Genomic DNA, 24,751 nt, shown 5'->3' with positions numbered 1-24,751 from the left:
TGGTCCTCTCACTTTAAGACCTGGCAGCACTCGAGTAGCGAACAGGCCTGGATTTGTGGAGAGGCCACAAAGGCCCGGGCCTAGGGTGGCAGAAATTTAGGGGCGGCACGCCGCCCCGCCACAACAAAATGTTGACATTTTGCTTCCATACGGAGCAATGGGGACTTCTCCCCACTGCTCCGTATGGGAGTTTAAATGCCCACTCATGCGCGCTTGTGTCGGGGCGGCGCGGCGCGGGGGGAAGTGGGTTTGTTTGCGCATGCGCGGGGGGTGGGGCGCGAATGGGGGGGCGGCCTAGGGGCGCCCAGATTTGAAATCCGGCGCTGGTAGCGGTGGTAGCTCAAGGGTCCCCCTGCGTCAAAGCTTTGACCATTCTGGCGAGTTAGTACACCAAATGACATCCCATTGGCCCAGTGGTATTAGCTGTGATTGGCCCCTCTGGAAGCTGCCTTTGGGTTGGCAGAAGGAATCAAACCCTGTTCTGCATTTACGACAGGGGCAGCTCCCTTTCTGGCTTACAAAGGCGGCTGCCAACAATTCCAATTTGTTAGTCTTTATTATACACAAGGAAGATCACAGAGACTGCCCAGCTGTAACCATCACATCTGTACCCGCAAGTACCCAGTGCCCAGCCCTGGCACCCCCCGCAGGTAGAACCGCTAAGTGCCGGCTGGCTACCATAGGAACTCTGATTACTCTGGTAATGCTGAAGCTACAATAAAGAGCCTCATTTTCTAAAGGAATTGTGTGTGTGAGTCCGACCCTATGACCATGTCCTTCGCGCGGCTCGGTGCCGTCACATTGACCTCTCTGTAATTGGAACCCATATTAAATCCATATCCAAATCATATTTAATTCATCAATTTCCACAGGTAGGCAAAAAAACAAACTGAAGTGCCTCAATGGTGGAGATAAAATTATTTTCTGACTCCAACAGGGCAATCAGACTAGTCCCTAAAGCTGGCCATACACGGGCAGATCCGCTCGCTTGGCGATGTCGCCAAGCGAGCAGATCTTCAGCCGATATCCCCACCTACAGGTGGCGACATTGAGGAGGCATGCAGGCGAATTCGATCGTTTGGCCCTGGGGCCAAACGATCGAATTCTGCACGCGGCAATGGGGCAGTCGGTTCTGGGACCGTATCAACGAGCCGATGCGGTCCCCGATCCGACTGGATTTTCTAACCTGGCCGATCAATATCTGGCCAATTTCAGGCCAGATATCGGTCGGCCAGGCCCCTTGGTTCTGCCCCTACACGGGCCGATAAGCTGCCGAATCGGTCCAAGGGACCCATATCGGTAGCTATAATCAGCCCGTGTATGGGGACCTTTAGTCAGTTCTGACATTGCTAAAGTGGCATCTACCATTTTCTTAAAACTGTTTAATGTATCATCCAATGAGCTTCATAGGTCTTACGTTAGAATGTTTTATCTTCTGACCTCAGGGGATGCTCTTGTGTCCTCTGTAAAGGTCGACTGGTGCATAAGGCATTAGTTAGTATAATGTATGGAGAACAACCCCAAGTTGGCCAGCCATTCTTCATAACGGAGGCCTTCCATACCCTTTACCAGCTTTTTCTTTGGACTTTCTTCAACAAGTGGAGAGTACAACTGCACTATATATTGTTGCAACTCCATTTAGGTGTCAGGAGCACTGGGAGATCCTACCTTGATGAGCTCCCAAACAGATTCGATGAGTGTTTCATTTGCCCACAAGGCGAGGGAGGGTTATATATCATATATCTAAGATATACTGCCCACTTTGCTTTAGTAAGTACATTTATCCTGATATGCGGGGTGTACTATGTGTGAGAAATACCGAATCCTCCACAAAAAATCCCAAACTGAATCCTAATCTGTATATTCAATTATGAGAAAATGTAAAAAATTGTAGCATCACTCACCCAGAGCTTAAAGTTACGAGACTTTTAAGATTTGGACTCAGTTTGGGGGTAGATTTATTACATAGTTACATAGTTCAAAATTATCAAGCACAAAAAACTGGAAAATTCAGATGAAAAAACATTTAGCACCTAAAAGCTGCCCAGTTTATGTAGAGTTGTAGTTTCAAAATTTGGCAGAATTATTGAAAATGGAAGTTAGAATGTAATGTTGTATATTACTGTTATATTTATAAAACACATGTATAAATAACATTTATTCCAAGATGTACAATGAACAAAATCTTGTTAATTAATAAGATTATTGTCTGCCAATCCCACTCTTTCCAAATATACACAGTCCTTGCCCAATCTGGTGTGAGATTATTGCCCTACTGCGTTTGCTCAGATTGGGCCTCCATTGCAGTCTCTTCACCTCCTACAGTTTCTCCTTCTGGTAATTCCATCAGCTCTTTGTACTGACGCTTGAAGAACCCCACCTGCAGGCAGAGGTAGTAGATTATTATATAGAATTAAGTACAAGACTGACCTATGGAAATGTACCCCCTATACATCCACTTACCTTGTACAACCCAGCGCTGATCAGAGCCAGAAGCACCAAGCCCCCCACACTGCTCCCAATAATCACAGGCAGGTAGTTGTACTCAATGAATACCTCCAGCACCGTCTGGGCCTGAGGCAGAAACAGTCGATTAAACATGAAGACAATCCATGCAAAGAGGTCTAAACCCAATCTGGTAAACAGGGAGCAAACTTGCATTTCTGTTATTTTATACTGTTGATTTCTAGCTTGAGGTCCCATCAGTTTGCACCTTGAATTGATCTGTCAGTCCTTAGCAAGGATAGCACTTTGCAGACTGAAAAAATGTCTAACCTTGTCCTGTTGTTCCCAGGTTGACTTACTGTCTCCAAATTGTCCAGCTGTTGCCATCATTCCCTGAGGTCTTCTTGCCACACTATTGCCATTGTGCCTTGCTTTTGCTCTTACCCTACTATCTTCAATTGTCCAACTATTTCTATCTTGCCATGAGATTGCCATCTTGTCCAACTCTTCTCATCTTACCCTACAGTCTTCATTTTGTCCTACATGTGCCATCTTTACTCACTACGTGACCATCTTTAAATTGCAAATTGTCCATCTTGTCCTTAGGCTGCAATGTTGCCTTCATCTATTGTTTCCATCTTGTCCTACTGTCATTATTCCTCCACTCTTCCTACCTACAATGTTGCTCTGTGGTGTATCACTAAAACCTAAGGCATCTTGCCTATAGATAGCTCTAACTCTTATACTTACTGAGCTGTGAATGGAATTACTAGATCCAATACCTGAGCCCTGGTGAATGGTTGGTTCTGCTCTAGGATGTGCTGATATCTCTCCGAGTTATACACAATTTCTGCAGAACTTTGTAGCAGCACTTTCTGGTGGGCAGTCTGAGAACAGAAACGAATTCAATAACTGACTTGCCACATTGCCCTAGGGCCATTAGACTTTCTAGACGATGGTGGTTGAAGATGATGGTACAATAGAATTCCCAACACCTTAAACACATCAGTTCTCTCTCAATACTATATGATGCCTGATGGCTGAAGAAAAGTGACTTCCAACTGTAGATGGCTAGCGATAGAGGGCTCAAGAACTGTACTATACATCTTCATTGTTTCATGTGCTAAATAACATCTCATCCTAACTGGCCTTTAGACTTCCCCAACCAACATCAAATTAATTAAGTCCCTCTCGAGGACGCAGTACCACAGTTAGGTGGCAATAGTCATGGAGTAGTGACGTCTCTTTCCCAACATATAGAAAAGGGTGGAGAATGTATAATAAAGAGTTAAATCTAATAGGATGTAACTATATTCATGTTTAGTTGGTAAGCTACATAAAAGGACCTTCTATACCTGGCAGTTGTCCATCACCTACATGCAATGTGCAGGTGTTTCTTTCACTAACCTGGGTGGCCCAGTCTTTGGTCACTTTCCCAGTGATTGTAAAATTGATTGATTTCTGAATGTTCAAACTGTCGATGCTACACACAAACCTGAGACATGTCATCACGGTGCAATTCTATGGAAAAACAAAATACTTCAAAGACATTGGTATAAAGAGAAATTAGTTCAGAACCTGAAGGGATCAAGAGGCAGTTTAGACACTGACGATGTTGAAAGTTAGGTTGTTGGGCAAACAGACAAACACTGCTGATATCCAGAAGGGTAGACAGGCCAGAGGAATACATTGTTTAGAAGACATGAACTGGCAAAACACGTAACAGGGGTGACAGTCCAGAAGACAGATATTAAGAGAACCAACCTTGACATGTATTAATAGGAACAGTATGGGAAAATAAGTGTTGTAGAAAATATGGCACAGTTTTGTAGACAACCCAAGAGCAGTGCCGGAGAACTGCAAATCTTATAAGGTGTTCAGAGAAATACTGGATATTTCATAAGACCTTAAGAAGGACAATATAAAGCTCTAATCAGAGTTTTCCTAATGTTACATTTCAGGCTACCCTTTAGGATAAAATGTGACCATTTGGTAAGGAACTCTTCCCCCTTGCTAAAAACCAGAAGACACCTGAAGTTTTCTATCCTAATTACCCAGTGGACTCAATGGACTCATCCATTTCTCTGTTGATGCCCCATCCACCTATCAAGATTTTTAGCTTGGTCAGATGGTCTGTAAGCCTCAGTACAACTCAACATAGAAAATGGCAGATATATACAGTATAAATATTTTTTTAAAAAAGTGATATTGCTATTATAGAAAACAGTACCAGCTGCCATTCATTTTGACCAGAGCTATTTTAGTTTTGGTGATCCCTACCTTCTCCATCTACAGTATAGGCAATACATTTATTTACACTTAGATATCAAGGTATTTGATTGCACCACTTTGCACCTAAGCTCTGGGCTACATGCCTAAATACTGCACAAGATTTTTGACTGAAAAATGGTCTACAGGTAAAGTGTCTAAAGGTCCCCATACACGGGCCAATTCTAGCTGCCGATATGGGTCCCTTAGACAGATTCGGCAGCTAATCGGCCCGTGTATGGGGACTACCAATGGGCCTGCCCGACCGATATCTGGCCTGAAATCGGCCAGATCTCGATCGGGCAGGTTAGAAAAATCTAGGCGGATCAGGGACCGCATCGGCTCGTTGATGCGGTCCCCTGGACCGACCCGGACCGATTTGGCCCCAGGGCCAAATGATCGAATTAGGCTAAATTCCCCCGATATCACCCACCCATAGGTGGGGATATCGGGAAAAGATCCGCTCGCTTGGCGACATCACCAAGGGAGCGGATCTTAAGGTGTATGGCCAAATCCAAATGATGGAAAGGATCTTGGGCTTCAACCAGATTCCCTGGATTCTGTTCATTCTTAAAAATAGAGGCTTAGTAGTTATTTACAGAGGGATTAGGCAACAGAAAACCTGAGCTCGGAGTTTACCAGAACTGAATGAGCTTCATTTTCCTCCAGGAACTCTCCTGTATTGGTTATTTCCCCGGTGTTGGTACAGTTAGTTGTACTGTTGCTTAGCTCCTCCTACAAAGAGATGGGTAATTAGGAAAAAAATAACCAACTACCCCCCAAAACAGTATTTGAGGACATTTTTCTTGCCAAACACAAATTTCAGATGGTGAGCCAACTGAGAGATATTTTTCCCATTTTTAGTTTTACACATTTTTTGCCATTTTTGCCATGGTAAAAAATTTGGGCGAAAAACAAATGTTGCGATTTAAAAAATACCTTGGTTAATAGGACCCAAATATTTAATTTGAAAAGAATGCACATTTTGCATTGAGCCAAGGGGAATAATACTTGATTTTGATTTGTCCCTCAGACCAACGTTACCCAAATGACCCAAAGAGTCATTTATGAACTCTAGGTACATTACATAGTTACATAGTTACATAGTTACATAGGGTTGAAAAAAGACCATTGTCCATCAAGTTCAACCCATCCGAGTAAACCCAGCACACAACCTATACTAACCAATCTATACACTCACATACATAAACAATATATATACAACCAGTAATACTAACTGTAGATATTAGTATCACAATAGCCTTGGATATTCTGCTTGTTCAAAAACTCATCCAGGCCCCTCTTAAAGGCATTAACAGAGTCTGCCATTACCACATCACTAGGAAGGGCATTCCACAGCCTCACTGCCCTCACCGTGAAAAACCACCTACGCTGCTTCAAATGGAAGCTCTGTTCCTCTAATCTATAGGGGTGACCTCTGGTGCGCTGATTGTTTTTATGGGAAAAAAGATCATCCCCCAACTGCCTATAATCCCCTCTAATGTACTTGTACAGAGTAATCATGTCCCCTCGCAAGCGCCTCTTTTCCAGAGAAAACAACCCCAACCTCGACAGTCTCACCTCATAGCTTAAATCTTCCATCCCCTTTACCAGTTTAGTTGCACGTCTCTGCACTCTCTCCAGCTCATTAATATCCTTCTTAAGGACTGGAGCCCAAAACTGCACTGCATACTCAAGGTGAGGCCTTACCAGGGACCTATAAAGCGGCAAAAATATGTTCTCATCCCTTGAGTCAATGCCCTTTTTTATACAAGACAGCACTTTATTTGCTGTAGTAGCCACAGAATGACACTGCCTGGAATTAGACAACTTGTGATCTACAAAAACCCCTAGATCCTTCTCCATTAAGGATGCCCCCAACACACTACCATTCAGTAGATAGTTTGCGTTTATATTATTCCTACCAAAATGCATAACTTTGCACTTGTCAACATTGAACCTCATTTTCCAGTTTGCTGCCCAGTTTTCCAATTTTGTCAAATCGCTCTGCAAAGCGGCAGCATCCTGCATGGAACTTATAGTTTTGCACAATTTAGTGTCATCAGCAAAAATAGAAACAGTACTCTCTATGCCCACCTCCAGGTCATTAATAAACAAGTTAAAAAGCAAAGGCCCAAGGACTGACCCCTGCGGTACTCCACTAACCACACTGGCCCAATTAGAAAATGTTCCATTTACCACCACTCTTTGTACTCTATCCTTCAGCCAGTTTTCTATCCAATTACAAATATTATGTTCTAGGCCAATATTCCTCAATTTGATCATTAACCTTCTGTGCGGTACTGTATCAAACGCTTTAGCAAAGTCCAAGTAGATGACATCAACTGCCATTCCAGCATCAAGGTTCCTGCTCACCTCCTCATAAAAGGCAACTAAATTAGTCTGGCAAGATCTGTTACGCATAAAACCATGCTGGCACAAACTAATAGTATTGTGAACTGCAATGTATTCAACTATCCTATCCCTTATTACCCCTTCCAGAAGCTTTCCTACTACTGATGTCAGACTAACAGGCCTATAGTTTTCAGGCTGAGAACGAGATCCCTTTTTAAATAACGGCACCACATTAGCAATCCGCCAGTCTCTCGGCACCATGCCAAACCTCAACGAATCCTGAAAAATTATGTGAAGAGGCTTGGCAATCACAGCGCTCAGCTCATTTAATACCCTGGGATGAATCCGGCCCTGGACCTTTGTTTACCTTTACATGTTCAAGTCTCTTTTGAATTTCCTCCTGAGTGACCCATGCGCCAGTAGCTAAATTACTAGCACTGGGTATATTAAAAACATTGACTCAATTCATTGAGGCACTTCTATCCAAACACACTCCTACATTTGCTGTTCTGATGAATAGAAGCTATTGTTGCTTAGAAACCTTGGAGCTGCCACTTCCCTGACCTGGTGGAAGCTGGTTTCCACAATGGGTTGCATCAGTAGAAGCACCAAGCTTGCGCCAAATGAATCAGATGCAAATGCTTGTTTTGAAAGCATTCTCTGGAAGTGACACAGCCCTCACTCTGAAAATGGTAGAAGCAACTTGCACCCAATTCACATCAAAACACAATTGCGCATGATGTGTCTACAGGAATGAGCATGATGTGTCTGCAGGAATGAGCATGGTGTGTCTACAGGAATGAGCATGATGTGTCTACAGGAATGAGCATGGTGTGTCTACAGGAATGAGCATGGCGTGTCTACAGGAATGAGCATGGTGTGTCTACAGGAATGAGCATGGTGTGTCTACAGGAATAAACATGATGTGTCTACAGGAATGAGCATGATGTGTCTACAGGAATGAGCATGGTGTGTCTACAGGAATTAGCATGGTGTGTCTACAGGAATGAGCATGGTGTGTCTACAGGAACGAGCATGGTGTGTCTACAGGAATGAGCATGGTGTGTCTACAGGAATGAGCATGATGTGTCTACAGGGATGAGCACGGTGTGTCTACAGGAATGAGCACGGTGTGTCTACAGGAATGAGCATGGTGTGTCTACAGGAATGAGCATGATGTGTCTACAGGAATGAGCATGGTGTGTCTACAGGAATGAGCATGATGTGTCTACAGGAATGAGCAAGGTGTGTCTACAGGGATAAGCATGATGTGTCCACAGGAATGAGCATGGTGTGTCTACAGGAATGAGCATGGTGTGTCTACAGGAATGAGCATGATGTGTCTACAGGAATGAGCATGGTGTGTCTACAGGAATGAGCATGGCGTGTCTACAGGGATAAGCATGATGTGTCTACAGGAATGAGCATGGTGTGTCTACAGGGATAAGCATGATGTGTCTACAGGAATGAGCATGGTGTGTCTACAGAAATGAGCATGGCGTGTCTACAGGAATGAGCATGGTGTGTCTACAGGGATGAGCATGGCGTGTCTACAGGGATAAGCATGATGTGTCTACAGGAATGAGCATGGTGTGTCTACAGGGATAAGCATGATGTGTCTACAGGAATGAGCATGGTGTGTCTACAGGAATGAGCATGGCGTGTCTACAGGGATAAGCATGATGTGTCTACAGGAATGAGCATGGTGTGTCTACAGGAATGAGCATTATGTGTCTACAGGAATGAGCATGGTGTGTCTACAGGAATGAGCATGATGTGTCTACAGGAATGAACATGGTGTGTCTACAGGAATGAGCATTATGTGTCTACAGGATGCTTCCATTGAAAGTAAGAGCTTAGAGCAGGCAATGCAAATGGCAGCTACAGACCCCAACATGAGTGACCAGTGGTAGATAACAATGCTGCGCATGGATTGCAGGTTTTTACCTCTGAAACAATGATATTTGGATTTTCCCACACAACAGTCTCCTTCAGCTTCACAGGAACCATGAAAATAATGGATATTGGTAACGACCTCTGCCCTTGATTCCCAACCTGCCGGGTTAGAGACATTACACTGTATATTCATGGGCTACACACAAAGACTGACCAAGGATACTGACAATACTCCTTGCTCTCTGCTCTTTTTGGTTCTGTCATCCTGTGCTCTCGTATTTTTGGGTATATTTCACTGGCGTGACAACACCCATTGTTCTTATACATGCGGGGTATATAAATATGTCACCCCAACCATAAGCCTCCTGTAACTGCCCAGTGCAGAAGGAATGTAACAGGAAGGTTCACAGATCCCACCCATAAGCCTGAGTTTGGTGGGGAGTGAGGGTGGTACCGGTGCTTGGAGTAGTTCTGTGCCAGTGAAACACCGTTCCATATAAGACATACATAGACATGAAAACCATCACCTCAAACCCTTTACCATATGGGTCTATGATTGCTCTGCACCCCAAATCCAATAAAATAGACAGTCAAAGCCTAAATACTGAAGCAAGTGGGCTCTCCAACAAGAGTTAACTTGCCCTGTTGCTCTCTTGTAACAAAGGGAGGTTACACTGCAGTATAATCAACAATAAGTTGGAAAGACAAGATATCAGTTACAATTAGAGAGCCAAACTGAACTAAATTTACAAAACTTGATCAGATATTTTCAATTTGAGGGTCAGAAGGGGTAAAGATCCACCTACTTTGTACATGTGCTTCACATCCCGCACAATAGGACTTCTTTCTGACGAAGAGTAGTTTGTGTACTTGGTGGATTCTTCAAGGCTAAGGCAAGAGAATAATGTCAATTTATGGCAGAAAAAATGAACAAAACATATGATAACACATTAAGACAAAAATCCAGTCAAAGGCTTTTGGGCACTTGGGTGGCCAAATTGCTTCCTAGATTAACTTGTGTGAAAATTATACCAGAACAATAGGATCTACTCAAGATAAAGTCTAAAAGCAGCAAAATTCTTATTGCTTGGTGATAACCTGTTTGTTGAACCCACCTATCTGCCCCATCCATGATGATGTTCTGTATCAGCTTTACATTGAAATGGACTTAACGTACCTGGTGATAGTCACATAGATTCCATACAACACTTTTAATTGGGCGGTTGATTTCATTAGGTCATTGGGTGCTCCTCCATTGTCACTGTGGAAAGATGAAGAAATTGATTTGGCTCTGGTGCAACTTAACAGAATATAGTGCAAAACTATACAAGACAAGCTTTTAATCTGTCAACCAGGATGGGAGTTAGTGGCTGAAGGGGCATATGGAACTAGGGATGGGGAGGATGGGGTGTGGGCCAAGAGGCAGGAAGGCAAGTTGAAGGCTTGGCATGCAGATCAAGAGGAGCTGTAGACAAAGGGGGTGGTGGTTGATGATCAGGCAGGGCACTGGGCCAAGTAGTATTGACTTAGTTGTCAATACCACTTGGCTCAGCTTTGATCTGTATGCACAATAAATAGATATAACGGTTCGTGGCTGATCCGAGGATGTGCAAACCACTGGCTCTCTTCTCCTCTTTGTGGCTTTGCATCTTAGTTATCCGGTAGGGGATGAATCAAAGCAGATTCTAACTGTGAATTTTAACCACATGCTTATTCACACTGGCCTTGATTATCTTGGCAATATGTCTAAATTGTTTAAGGCAATTGGGACATTTTCAACCCTACTGCCTATACTCTCCAGTTACTTTATATGTTGGTCACCTGGTGACATTGGTTGTAATGGTCAAACGGTTTCCCAGATCAGCCAAAGAAGAGACATGGAAACTGACCACGAAGATCGCCTGAAAGAGAGAACCATGAAGAATGTAGTTATGCACTGGCACTCTCATGATTGTAGGTTCTAGGGTTCTAGACATTTCTTCTGAAAGCTACAGCTGTGTGTTCTGGATGAAGCACAAGTGGATCCTTAAGTGACTGGACCATTCTAACAAACTCATCTGGGAATAGCCATAACATACTGTATCAACCTTTTGTAAAACATGAGTATATATCTGTAGTGAGATCTTGAGAACATAATGCCACTCAAGGACATAAAACAAGAAATCAGTTGAAGGTGGTGAGTGGATGAGAGACAAGCCTACCTCGGCCTTAGATTGTTCATGACTGATACTAGTTATAAACTAAATGCATCTGCCTTATAACCATCAGTTCTCTTACCGTAGCACTGGGTCTCAACAGGGGGTTGTTAATACCGCAGATAACATATCTCTCACCCTCAGGAGTAGAACATTTAATTATCATCAGGCGCCTGTTGCTCTGTGAGATGAAATATTGAAGTTAGGATAAAATGAAACCAAGAGGTTGCTTTACAAGTGGATAGACACACCGTTTTGGACCTATAATAATTACAGCGAGTACTGGAAAGCAGCAATCAATTCAAAAACTGAAATAAAACTGATTGCTTCACTTGCAAAGACCCATTTCCACATTTTTAAACCATAACAATAACAATTAAGCTTGTGGCCTATTAGAAATGGAAGTATATTGGTTATAAGGGACTGTTTTTCTCAGTATATGCTAGATGGACTCACATTGTACTAGTACATATGGCTTAGCCTTAACAAACTGCTAGTGGTTGCTACAGGTCATACTGTAGTATGTATACAGCAATACAACTCAATATCTTCTCAATATAATCTACCTCTTATCATGCCCTAACTTCTAGTTTATCCATGATTTGGAAAGAAATGAAAGGCATCTACAATTTGCAAATGTTCCTTTGTGATAGGTCTATTAAAACAGTCCCTGTTCCCACTAAAACCTAGAACCTAGAGGGAGTCTGAAAGAATGCCAGTAGGGGTTCTGGAAAGTTAGTAAAGTTACTTGATATTACCCAGTTCTCTGTACAAGAAGGAAGACATGTAAGGCAGGTCCCCACAAAGCGCCACTAAGTACAAAAGTGTTGACTGGGAGGTTCATATGAGCTTAGAGTGAACCGGGCTGGTAGAGAGTTGGGGCATTCGTTAGCTTCTCCTATATAGCTGACTGTATGAGACAGTCTTCAGTTAGAGCCAGGGATACCAAGATAGACACAGACCCCACCCACCACTCTTCATGGAACAACAGTAGAGAGAACATCAGTACCTGGCTAAGAGACACCCTCCTATAGGACAGTCCTGAGGGGTGAGTTATAATAACTCGAGAGTTGTAGGAATCTTCCCCATAATTTTGCACTGAGAGAGTGACATTAACCTCAAGAGACACCCCCACCACAAGATGTCTGAGACTGCAATGAAGAGAAGAGACTGTAAATTGTAATCTGAGGTATACCAGCATTAGGATAAGTCACAATAAACAACAGTGTGGAGTATCTCTGCTTCATAATACACAGAGAGATACAATAACGTAATTAAAAAAGTTTGTCAAACCATCAGAAAATTCATTGGTTCTACTCACTCTCCAAAAGTGGCGTTGATCCTTAGATCATCCTGGCACCGCCCATCACTCCCACAGTTCTTCTGAAATGAGACCTGAAGAGATACAGGCAGTGGAACTGATTGAGTGTAGTAGTGTTGTATATAGGTTCATACCGTTGAGCACTCCCATGCCAGTATATTAAACTGGGTACAAGTGGGCTGATAATCAAACAACTGGACACATACTACAACACAGTAATCAAGCTAACAATTAATGTTGCTGTGGATAGTTCAAGCCACACACTAAGGTTCAAGACTAATGTCACTAAGCCTTGCCAAGCTTGGAGATGGAGAAGAAGGAACTGGCACTTTCTTCCGATTTCTTGGGTTTTCATGAACTTCAGCAGGTTCAGTCATTGATACCCATGAATAAATAGACCCCTACTTAGGGAAGAGCATTTATTGTAGAGATCATACAGCTGATCTGGGGTCCTTTGTGTCAAAAGGTAAGTAAAAGTAGGCTTTTCAAGTAACTACGTATTAATGATAAGACCTCCCTTATCATTTTATAGCTTTTAATAGACTAATCAAATCTATTCGATGATTGGTCATTATTGCTGATGGTGATGATGCAATTTAGCAGCTATGATATTATATTGGGCCTTGGTTACAGTCCAACATTAAACCATAGTCAGCAACATGGTCCTTCTGTAGCTTCTATAGATAATGCTATTAGCTATAGGAAAGTTCCAACAGTGATGTTGGAAATTCAGTTACTTCTGAATGAAGTTTGTCTCAAAACCTGTTGTCTCTCTCATTGTCCCTCTTATCTATCAACAGCTGGAAGATCTCTACAGCATACCAGTTTTTAGAAAAGTAGTAATAGTAATACCCCATTAATGACTGTTGATGGGTGACTAAGTGGTATAACTCCTGAATGTATGCTGTGTCCCAGCTTTTTCTCCACCGATGAGAGCTTTTGTGACCATTACCTGTTCCGAGAGGCTGGTAGGTGAATCCTCGCTGAGCACAGATTGTCCAGTTAAGGTGAAATTAAGAGCAACACGTAGAGGGGAGAGGGAATCCTCAACGCACTCCTGGAAAAAGATGGAAGAACATATGAGGGAGGCTCATACGCAAGTAGTCAGGCCTCTATATTACTAAGTGAATGCCAGATAGGGATGTAGCGAACCTCAAAAAAAAAGTTCGCGAACCTGTTCGCGAACTTCCGCCGAAAATTGCGAATATTCGCGAACTTTGCGAACCCCATAGACTTCAATGGGAAGGCGAACTTTAAAACCTAGAAAACCCATTTCTGCCCAGAAAAGTGATTTTAAAGTTTTTAAAGGGTGCCACGACCTGGACAGTGGCATGCAGGAGGGGGATCAAGCAAAAATTTCTCTGAAAAATTGACACACGCTGTTTTTCGAAATGATCGGTAATTTTGCGACTTTTTCGTATTTTCCGGCGCTTTCGTAAAGTTATCGTAAGTTTTGTGACTTTTTCGGAGCTTTCGTACCGTTATCGTAAGTTTTGCGACTTTTTCGGATCTTTCGTAACGTTATCGTAAGTTTTGCGACTTTTTCGGAGCTTTCGTAACGTTATCGTAAGTTTTGCGACTTTTTCGGAGCTTTCGTAACGTTATCGTAAGTTTTGCGACTTTTTCGGAGCATTCGTACCGTTATCGTAAGTTTTGCGATTTTTTCGGTGCCGGCGAACCCAAATTGCGAACATCACGGAAAGTTCGCGAATTTGCGGACTTGCGAACACCTGATGTTCACGCGAATTAGTTCGCCGGCGAACAGTTCGCTACATCTCTAATGCCAGATGGTGCACAGGTTTCCACCATGATGAGCCGGTGGAAATAATCACTTACAGGCAGTCTTATAGAGAATGTCATACAGTCATTGCCTTCTTTTATGGGGAACTTCTTCTGTAGTGAACGTTCTGTTCCGTCAAAAACAGCCCGCTTCTGAGTACGATCAGCATCCAACAGGAGAGTGTATGTCATCTGGGCAGAGACAACTCCTAGGAAATGCAATGAATGGGAGGAGGAGGTCATTTTCCCATAGTTTAGAGAGTGTAGTACATGGATAGATGATAGACAAGCAATGTCTTGATTCATCTTACCGGCCGAACTCTTCCTTGTGCAGGTCACACACACTTTCATAGTTGTCGCTGCCTTCATCGTATCAGCATCTGGGCACTCATAGGAGGATATTGGTATCTCAGTGGGGTTAAAAGTTATGGACACTGAGACTCCAACAACTGTCCGAGACCTATGGATGAGTTAGAGATTCAAGGCGAGGCAGGGGAGACTAGGAAAACAGAGAAAAGTTTTTGCCAAAAAAAAACAAGTTACTGCTGAAGCAAATTGATGCAACTATGGGTCACCTAGAACTTACACAATCTAGAACAACAGGTATAACATTGAGAAGCAATAACAGAAGGTTTTATCTGTCACCTCTACGTTTGCAATTAACTTACCTGAGTATGAGGACTTTCCCTGCACCCCCTATGGACAGATCCGGCAGTGAATCTCTAGTCATATCCAGATTCCCACTCATTGACCTTCCAAAGAACATGAGGCCTTTAGCAACCTGACTGCTTGCAATGCGCTAGGGAAAAGCATGAGGAGAAATGAAGACTCAATACATATATTAATCAATAAAATCAATGTTTGCAACAGTACCACACAACAGCCAGATTTTTAGGCTGGTAACCATATAATACTTCCTTACCTGAATGTAAGCTGTTCTAAAGCCCCCCTTCTGTCCTGGAAATATGTATATTGCCCCTTGGTTTTGATCTTCATATGGTGCACCCACGGCCAGGTCAGTCAGGTTGTCTCCAGTCAAATCTGGCAGAAGACACATGGCAGAACCAAAATGGCCAAAGTATTGAGTAGGGTCCCCTTGCAGAGCGATAGGACAGGTGACTTGGAGGACTGAAGCCTTTAAGACCAGTAAGCAAAACACCAGAGAACAAGGCATAAAATACAAATATTTTGGCACAAGTCCATGAGTTTTGGAGACAAATAACACTTTGTATTAACATAGGTCCTAGGGAACGCTAAGAAACACAGTGGGTGTTCCTTTCTAGTTATGTGACCAGCGGCACCTTTATAAAAACAGTAAGTGGAGCCAAACCATGATGAAGCTATGGAACTCTATATCATTATTGAGCAAGACTGTGCCACCCTTTTTAATTTGGGAAGAACCCCATAGTCATATATAAGTCTAACATTAGTAATTCATCAGTCCCTTGACAATATGTGTCACCCCTATGTTATAGAGCAGGGATCCCCAACAGTCAACAGTCAAATGTAAAATGACTTGGGGAGCAACAAAAGCATCCTAAAAGTTCATGGAGGAGCCAAATAAGGGCTGTGATTGGCTACTAGGCAGCCTCTATGCACCCTATCAGCTTACAGGGGGCTTTATTTGGTAGGAAATCTTGTTTTTATTCAACCAAAACTTGCCCCCAAGTCAGGAATTCAAAAATAACTACCTGGTTTGGGGGCACTGAGAGCAACATCCAAGGGGTTGGGGAGAAACATGTTGCCCCTGAGCCACTGGTTGGGGATCACTGTTATAGAGTAAATGCATAAGAAACACAACTGTTGGAATGTACTGAATTATGAACAGAAGTAAGTAGATTTAGCTAGCCAAACAGGCTTTGGCCGACCACATGCTATGATCTAAGGGTAGCTTTATCAGTGGAGAGCTTACCCTGGTATTAATGGGACAAAGAAACACACGACCTCCTTGGGTCTCAGGCGTATAATAGGTTGGAGCCCCCACCAGAAGGAGTAACTGAGAAGAACCAGAGTTGACAGAGCCTCCATTCAGTACTGATCCGAAATACGAACCAATCTGAAAAATAAATCCAGTTATGAGAATGGGAAAATAATATGTGAAGAAGCAATGTTTGTGAAAGTTCTTGTAATTATATAGTAAATGTGCCAGAATATCAAGCTCAACAATTTGGGAAATAATTCCTCCTAAGCTGGGATCTTATCAGTGTATGCTCAATCTGTACAATACATCTAGTTGGAAGCATCTACTTGAAGCAAGAAGTTTCCCAAAATTCATACTGTATGCATATAAACTGGGGGATTGGTCAGTTATAATTGTGGTTTTTATGTTACCTATTAGTACAACAGTGCTACATGGTACCCACCATGGTTTGGACCTTATATGCTGCTTACCTTCTCTCCCCTAATGACAGCCCTCTGGTTCCAGTTGGAGGAGGACAAGTCTTTCTCGTAGATGAGGACACCTCCAGTGTGTTGGTATCTTGGTGCACCAATGGCGATCAGTTTTGGTGACAACAGATGCACTGCATACCCTGTAAACAGCAATATGAAATATGTCCAGATCTCCTTCTTCTCCTATAAATAGAAATTGCCACCAGTCTTGCCTTGGGACACCAATACCTCTACTTTACTTATCTGCTTGTGGGGTCAGAATTGAGACCCTGACTTCCTAAATGATGAGTGAGAAGTAAGACCCTAACTTCCTAAGGGTCTGGCTCAGGGTCAATAGTGTCACAGTGACTTGAAAAACTCCTTATAAGATTATAAGGGGTATTTTGTTTACTAGATGTGGCGTTTCTTCTGTGTGGTTATTGGAAGCCATCAATCCCAAAATAAAAGGTTCACTAGTAAAAAAATAAATAGACATACGAATCTCAGAACTATAAAAAATATAACATGCTAAATGCTCCCAAAATCCATGCTAGGACCTGCTTATTTAGGCTGGTCTGTGTGGAGGTACTCCCCTATGATTGGCTGTAATCACAAGAGAGTATCAACCAATTACAGATAAGAACTTTGTTTGGGGGTGTATTTAAGGCTCAGTAGTGGAAGACAGGATCAGAACTGGAAGGCAACAAGGCTGTTTTATGTCTAAACTATGGGATATTCCAAAATATGGCTTAAGCATTGTGAAGGTACTTTGGCTGCAGGTCCTATGTCTACAATAATGTTATACACTGTGACTGGGTATACAGCAGCTGAGGCACTAATTTGCCACCCCTGTATGAAATAGTTGGTCTATATGCACCGAAAAAGTTGCCAGAATAAGAGGTCCTTCGTTGCAGACATAGGATCTCCAGTCACTGCACATTCACCCAGATCACTATCCATCTCAAGGCATCGAGACAACAATGCACAGTATAGACCAGCCACTGTCATTTTTTTCTGGTTAATACTTCCCCCAGAAGTCCAAACTTTTTTTTAGCAGAACCTGTAGCTCATATAAGGCTACATATATAGGAAAACATTGGTGTTTCAGCTATTCATTTAGAGCAGTAGAGTTTATCTAGATCAGTGGTTCTCAACCTTCCTAATTCCGCGACCCTTTAATACAGTTCCTCATGTTGTGGTGACCCCCAACCATAAAATTATTCCTAAAACCCTATGGGGCTGATTTACTAAGACACGATTTCGAATCCGAATTGGAAAAATTCCGATTGGAAACGAACATTTTGCGACTTTTTCGCGATTTTTTCGGCGTCTTTACGATTTTTGCGTAAAAACGCGAGTTTTTCGGCGTCTTTACGAAAGTTGCGCAAAGTCGCGATTTTTTCGTAGCGTTAAAACTTAAAAGGCGCGACGTTTCGCGCAAGTTTTAACGCTACGAAAAAATCGCGACTTTGCGCAACTTTCGTAATGACGCCGAAAAACTCGCGTTTTTACACAAAAATCGTAATGACGCCGAAAAACTCGCGTTTTTACGCAAAAATCGTAAAGACGCCGAAAAACTCGCGTTTTTACGCAAAAAACGTAAAGACGCAGAAAAAATCGCAAAATTACCGATCATTACGAAAAAAACGCAATCGGACGCATTCGGCCCGTTCGTGGGTTAGTAAATGTGCCCCTAAGTGTTTTCCGATGGACTTAGGTGACCCCTGTGAAAGGGTTGTTCGACCCCCAAAGGGGTCGCGACCCACAGGTTGAGAACCACTGATCTAGAAGGAACTTAGGAATTCTTCTGAGATCTCACCTAAGTGGCCTTCAAGCTGAGCCCCCACCCCTGTTATTGCCCCAAGCTCACAGTTTGGCAAACACCGCTGTAGATGCAGGAAAGAGTTCCATGTTGAGTCTATCTACAGTCTACATAAAGGAAAGCCACATAACTAATGTCAAAAATATGAGACTAGGAGGACCACCTTTATATTAGCAAGGAGATTCCAACTAATCTGTTCCTATCCCTCTATCATACTGTACCTCTCCCAACTGCAGAATATTTAAGGATTCACTCACCCAAATAAGCTGCCTTCATGTCTTTTTGATCTTGTGTTTCATTTATCCAGACGCCCTTCATCTGCCCTTTTGCGTACACAGAAGCTCCCCCTGACCAGTCGTAGGCCCCAACTGCCCCAAGCACAGTATGATCCTGAGAGGAACAGTATGACATCAATGCATCACTTTTATATCATATCCTCCCTTACTAAGTAATGTCCTATATATATTGATAATGGGGGAGTTCAGAGGGGCTCTTGTTCTAGTCAACAGTAAGAAGTAAGGCTATTAGCACTAAAGGAAAGTGTCAGAAGGAAGCAAATCTGACAGCCAGAAGGAACCAAATCTGACACCCAGAAAGAACCAAATCTGACACCCAGAAGTAATCAAATCTGACACACATGAGGAACCAAATTTGACACCCAGAAGGAACCAAATCTGACACCCAGAAAGAACCAAATCTGACACCCAGAAGTAATCAAATCTGACACCCATGAGGAAACAAATTTGACACCCAGAAAGAACCAAATCTAACACCCAGAAAGAACCAAATCTGACACCCAGAAGTAATCAAATCTGACACCCATGAGGAACCAAATCTGACACCCATGAGGAACCAAATCTGACACCCAGAAGGAACCAAATCAGACACCCAGAAGGAACCAAATCTGACACCCAGAAGGAACCAAATCTGATACCCATAAGGAACCAAATCTGACACCCAGAAGGAACCAAATCTGACACCCAGAAGGAACCAAATCTGACACCTAGAAGGAACAAATCTGACACCCAGAAGGAACCAAATCTGACACTAGTCAACAGTAAGAAGTAAGGCTGTTAGCCCTAAAGGAAAGTGTCAGAAGGAAGAAAATCTGACACCCAGAAGGAACCAAATTTGACACCCAGAAAGAACCAAATCTAACACCCAGAAAGAACCAAATCTGACACCCAGAAGTAATCAAATCTGACACCCATGAGGAACCAAATTTGACACCCAGAAGGAACCAAATCTGACACCCAGAAGGAACCAAATTTGACACCCAGAAGAAACCAAATCTGACACCCATGAGGAACCAAATCTGACACCCAGAAGGAACCAAATCTGACACCCAGAAGGAACCAAATCTGACACCCAGAAGGAACCAAATCTGACACCCAGAAGGAACCAAATCTGACACCTAGAAGGAACAAATCTGACACCCAGATTAATGTTGGGCTTTCATTGAAAAGTATAACTGACCAAAAAGGGTCTTTCACTGTCCTTATTAAAGCAAATAAACCCAAAATAAAATTTAGAATCAGCTGTTGCTACAGAAAAACCTGACAGTCACTAACCAAACGATTGTAATAAAGACTTACAGCTGATAGAACTGAGCTGAACCCTTCCTGAGACATCTCCATTTGAAAGCCACTTCCAGTCTGTACCTGCACACCTGGGGGGGTTGGGAAAGGGCAGTTAGTGAAAGATAATGAAGGCGTTGGAAACCATACAACATTTTTTTGTGAAAACCCCTATGTGTTGACTTAAACCTAGTGGGGATCATTTATCAACGCTGGGCTACTGCCCAGTTACAATATATTGTTACATTTATTGTTCTACCTGCAGCTGGCTAGAAAAAGCCAACCGCCAATTGGTTGCTATGGGTTACTGGCCACAGGCAAATTTGTCTAGTGTTCATAAATGAGCCCCAGTGTGTTTAAAAAGCACAACTTTTTGGACAGATCCCAGCTAGAAACTAGGTTGAAGAGGATTTACGTCCCGTCAGGAAGCTGACCCACTGCACCCCCTAGTTCCAGCACAAACTGATCCTTCTCTCCTTGTGGTACCTTCAATAGCAAATATCTTGTCCTGCAGATCCTTCCGGAACTTGCTAAGAGCAGAGAAGTCACCGACTCTGTAGACATATTTATCAGATGGTTGAGATGCAATAGTAATCAGCTCACTATATGCTGTGTCTTCCGAGAAGGCCCTTCCAACCTGTCAAGCGATCAAAGGGTTACTCTGAGACACCTGCACCTCTAAAATCTTATTCCAGTAGCTCCGCCCCCAGTTTGTAATGGAATAAGATATGTATTTACCCCAATAGCAAAGCGCACAATTCCCTTGCGTTCTGCCTCAGCAATGGGTATGGAGTAATCGAGTGAATCTCCATATTTTTCTCCATCAGTTATCACAATAAGTAACTTCTGGGATCCATCACGAGCTCCACGACTAGGGATAAACAGTTGACTCCTGAGAAAGGAAATACTTTCTTAATAAAAATATTAACCTATAGAAAAAAATAATAATTTCCAAACAGATCAGTGTAATTTGTTGTTTTAGTTGAAGGAACGCCCACAGCTCATAGAGGATTTAGATCAGCGGTTCTCAACCTGTGGGTCGGGACTCCTTTGGGGGTCAAATGACCCTTTCACAGGGGTCGCCTAAGACCTTCACCACAACATGAGGAACTGTATTAAAGGGTCACGGCATTAGGTAGGTTGAGAACCACTGGTTTAGATGCTACAAGGACAGGAATGATTTCTTGTAGAAGGCATAGTCTAAGTCAGAGGTCCCCAACCTTTTTAACCCATGAGCCACATTCAAATGTAAAAAGAGTTGGGGAGCAACACAAGCATAAAAAATGTACATGTGGGGTACTAAATAAGGACCGTGATTGGCTATTTGGTAGCCCCTATGTAGACTGGCAGCCTACAGGAGGTTCTGTTCATCAGTAGTTGGGTTTTTATCCAACCGGAATGTGCCTTCAAGCTAAGAATTCAAAAATAAGCACCTACTTTGAGGCCATTGAGAGCAACTCCAAGGAGATAGTGAGCAACATGGTGCTCAGGAGCCACTGATTGGGGATTACTGGGCATTGGAGTTGGGTACTAAAGACCATTTTAAATGTAACTTTCTTGTAACTGCCAATCTATAAAAGACATGGGGCTCAGTTATCAACACTGGGCAAATTTGCCCATGGGCAGTAACCCATAGCATCCAATCAGTGACTGGCTTTTTCCATACAGCTGCAAGTAGAACAATGAATGAAACAATGTGATAGGTTGCAATGGGTTACTGGACTTGCCCAGTGTTGATAAATGACCACCAATTGTGTGTAGGTCCAGTTTAGCCATTGGAGCATGCGCTGGCATCACATAGCTAAGAACGAAATAACTATGTAAACTTGGTAATACATCTCTAATTAACTTTAAACAACTTTAACTTTAATTTATGGACAAAAATTCAACTGATTTGGAAAGCCTCATGTCTCCCAAATGTGCCAATACCTGATATGTATAGGTTTATAGAGATTTCTGACTTCTATAGATCAAAAACTCTCAGCAGTAAATTACCAAATTTTCAAAGCATTACAGCAGAATACGGCATACTTTAGATTCCAAAGCCAAAAATCCTGGAACATTAGGTTTACCCCAGGAAAACCATATATTTTTTAAAAGTACATATTCTGCCGAATCCAAAATGGGTAACAATGTCTTCCAACTCCTAAGTACCAAACAGCAATGCTTTCCTGAATTTAGCAGTTTCTATAAAAAATTATGAAAATTCTAAAAAATCATCTCAAAGCTTCCACTTTCAAGCATCATATCTCCCACATAACATTAGGTACCAAGAAAACACATCCTAAGTATGAAAGCCAAGGGTCCACTGAACAGTTTGATGCCCATTGTGCATAGGATCACCAATGTATCTGGCATTTAGAGACCCCAAAAGTAAGTTAGTGAATACAAACTGCCCTGGAGATCTCTTTAGCTACTAAAAATCGAAAACATTTACTGCATTTTTGTGGGGTAAAAACAAAAAAAAATACCTTGACCCCCCCAAAACCATATATTTTCGGAAAGTACACATTCAGATGAATTCAAAATGGGTACCCATGTCTTTCTACTCCAAACTACAGAGTTGCAATGCTTTCCCAAAATTTGCAGTTGTGATGAAATACCTGAAAATCTTTTCAAACCTTCTACTTTCAAGCACCATATCTCCCACATAGCATTAGGTACCGAGAAAAAACATCCTAAACATGAAAGCCAAGGGTCCACTGAACAGTTTGATGCCCATTGTGCATAGGATCACTAAAGTATCTGGCATTTAGAGACCCCAAAAGTAAATTAGCACATAGAAAGTGCATACGCTGCAATATAAGCTCCTGTGTATTATGTGCCATAAGACCCCCTAACAGTAGAGAGACCCTAGAAAACTATACATTTTCTGAAAGAACACATTCTGACAAAACAAAAATGGGTAAATACATCTTTCTACTGCAAACTACCAAACTACAAAGCTATGCTAAACAGAACGGTTTTTATGAAATTTCTGAAAATCGTCACAAATCTTGCATTTTGCCTCATTATGAACCCCACATTTCGTAGCATATCAACAGAAAACATTCTAAATATGAACGCCAGGGGTCTACTAAACAGTTTGATGCCCAGTATGCATAGATTTACCAAACTATATGATGTACAGAGGCACCCAAATAAAAATAATGGATATGAATTTTCAAATCTGATGCTCTGGCTGGTGCAATTTTTGCACCCAGTATGTGTATAATGCGCCATAAGACCCCCTAACAGTACCCTAGAAAAACCATATATTTTCCAAAAGTACACATTCTGACAAAACAAAAATGGCTAAATACATCTTTCTACTGCAAACTACCAAACTACAAAGCTATGCTAAACAGAATGGTTTTTATGAAATTTCTGAAAAACGTCACAAAAGTTGAATTTTGACCCATTATGTACCCCCACATTTTGTAACGTATCATACTGCAAATTACCAAACTACCCTCTATGTATTAGAGTAAAAACATCTTCTGCTGCCCCAAAGCCATATAGAGTGAAGGCTTTGGAAAGGATGCTGAAGGTGGGAGATTGACAAATTTATTGTGAACCTTGATACCGGAAGGTTGGCCTGTTTATGTCTCTGTGCCTCTATAATTTCTCTCCACATCAGGTTTTAGTCCTGTTTCCTTACTGGGTTGACACTTACAGAACTTTCTGAATGGCAGTAGCAGTCCAGGTAGCACCTTTCAGTTGATTGATGTTCCGTACCAGGCTATTGTGGTCTTTGGTGGCTAAGAACTTATTGAAATCAAAGTGTAGCACAAACCAGCTGGAATACTGCATGATGGCAAACTGTCAGGAGAAACATTGTAAGTGAATAGGGGCATAGATATGTTGAGCATAGTAAATGTAGCAGTGGGATAAAAGAATCTGGAAAGGGATTGTGGCTGTGGGATAGCAGGTATAGTAGGGAGAGATGGTGCCTATAGTAGCAGTAGGGGGGATAATAGCCTCTGGGAAGGGACTGGGGCTGTGGAATAGCAGGTATAGTAGGGAGAGATGGTGCCTATAGTAGCATTAGGGGGGATAATAGCCTCTGGGAAGGGACTGGGGCTGTGGGATAGCAGGTATAGTAGGGAGAGATGGTGCCTATAGTAGCAGTAGGGGGGATAATAGCCTCTGGGAAGGGACTGGGGCTGTGGGATAGCAGGTATAGTAGGGAGATATGGTGCCTATAGTAGCAGTGGGGGGATAATAGCCTCTGGGAAGGGACTGGGGCTGTGGGATAGCAGGTATTGTAGGGAGAGATGGTGCCTATAGTAGCAGTGGGGGGATAATAGCCTCTGGGAAGGGACGGGGGCTGTGGGATAGCAGGTATAGTAGAGAGAGATGGTGCCTATAGTAGCAGTGGGGGATAATAGCCTCTGGGAAGGGACTGGGGCTGTGGGATAGCAGGTATAGTAGGGAGAGATGGTGCCTATAGTAGCAGTGGGGGGATAATAGCCTCTGGGAAGGGACTGGGGCTGTGGGATAGCAGGTATAGTAGGGAGAGATGGTGCCTATAGTAGCAGTGTGGATAATAGCCTCTGGGAAGGGACTGGGGCTGTGGGATAGCAGGTATAGTAGGGAGAGATGGTGCCTATAGTAGCAGTGGGGGGATAATAGCCTCTGGGAAGGGACTGGGGCTGTGGAATAGCAGGTATAGTAGGGAGAGATGGTGCCTATAGTAGCATTAGGGGGGATAATAGCCTCTGGGAAGGGACTGGGGCTGTGG

General features: G+C 42.7%; 1 protein-coding gene across 1 annotated transcript in view; it reads right to left on the bottom strand.

Annotated features, from left to right (window-relative positions):
* Nucleotides 1-1,934: 1,934 nt before the first annotated feature.
* The window catches only part of itgad (integrin subunit alpha D), a 34,618-nt gene continuing 11,801 nt past the window's right edge, over nt 1,935-24,751 (bottom strand). The window contains exons 7-30 of the mRNA XM_002940770.4: nt 23,684-23,829; nt 20,767-20,920; nt 20,515-20,665; nt 20,047-20,120; nt 18,709-18,841; nt 16,651-16,790; nt 16,172-16,315; nt 15,182-15,394; nt 14,928-15,058; nt 14,571-14,719; nt 14,317-14,468; nt 13,433-13,537; nt 12,481-12,554; nt 12,169-12,310; nt 11,242-11,340; nt 10,786-10,865; nt 10,142-10,225; nt 9,771-9,852; nt 9,016-9,123; nt 5,353-5,448; nt 3,853-3,966; nt 3,228-3,332; nt 2,464-2,574; nt 1,935-2,380 (exon numbers count right to left, since the gene is read on the bottom strand). Of these exons, the coding sequence (XP_002940816.3) occupies nt 2,273-2,380; nt 2,464-2,574; nt 3,228-3,332; nt 3,853-3,966; nt 5,353-5,448; nt 9,016-9,123; nt 9,771-9,852; nt 10,142-10,225; nt 10,786-10,865; nt 11,242-11,340; nt 12,169-12,310; nt 12,481-12,554; nt 13,433-13,537; nt 14,317-14,468; nt 14,571-14,719; nt 14,928-15,058; nt 15,182-15,394; nt 16,172-16,315; nt 16,651-16,790; nt 18,709-18,841; nt 20,047-20,120; nt 20,515-20,665; nt 20,767-20,920; nt 23,684-23,829 (2,895 nt within the window). The 3' untranslated portion in view covers nt 1,935-2,272. The remainder of the gene's footprint in view (nt 2,381-2,463; nt 2,575-3,227; nt 3,333-3,852; nt 3,967-5,352; nt 5,449-9,015; nt 9,124-9,770; nt 9,853-10,141; nt 10,226-10,785; nt 10,866-11,241; nt 11,341-12,168; nt 12,311-12,480; nt 12,555-13,432; nt 13,538-14,316; nt 14,469-14,570; nt 14,720-14,927; nt 15,059-15,181; nt 15,395-16,171; nt 16,316-16,650; nt 16,791-18,708; nt 18,842-20,046; nt 20,121-20,514; nt 20,666-20,766; nt 20,921-23,683; nt 23,830-24,751) is intronic.

Source organism: Xenopus tropicalis, chromosome 9 (genome assembly GCF_000004195.4).
Source record: "Xenopus tropicalis strain Nigerian chromosome 9, UCB_Xtro_10.0, whole genome shotgun sequence".
Lineage (NCBI taxonomy): Eukaryota > Metazoa > Chordata > Amphibia > Anura > Pipidae > Xenopus > Xenopus tropicalis.
The sequence above is the reverse complement of the archived record's forward strand: the minus strand, read 5'-3'. Positions and strand labels throughout refer to the sequence as shown.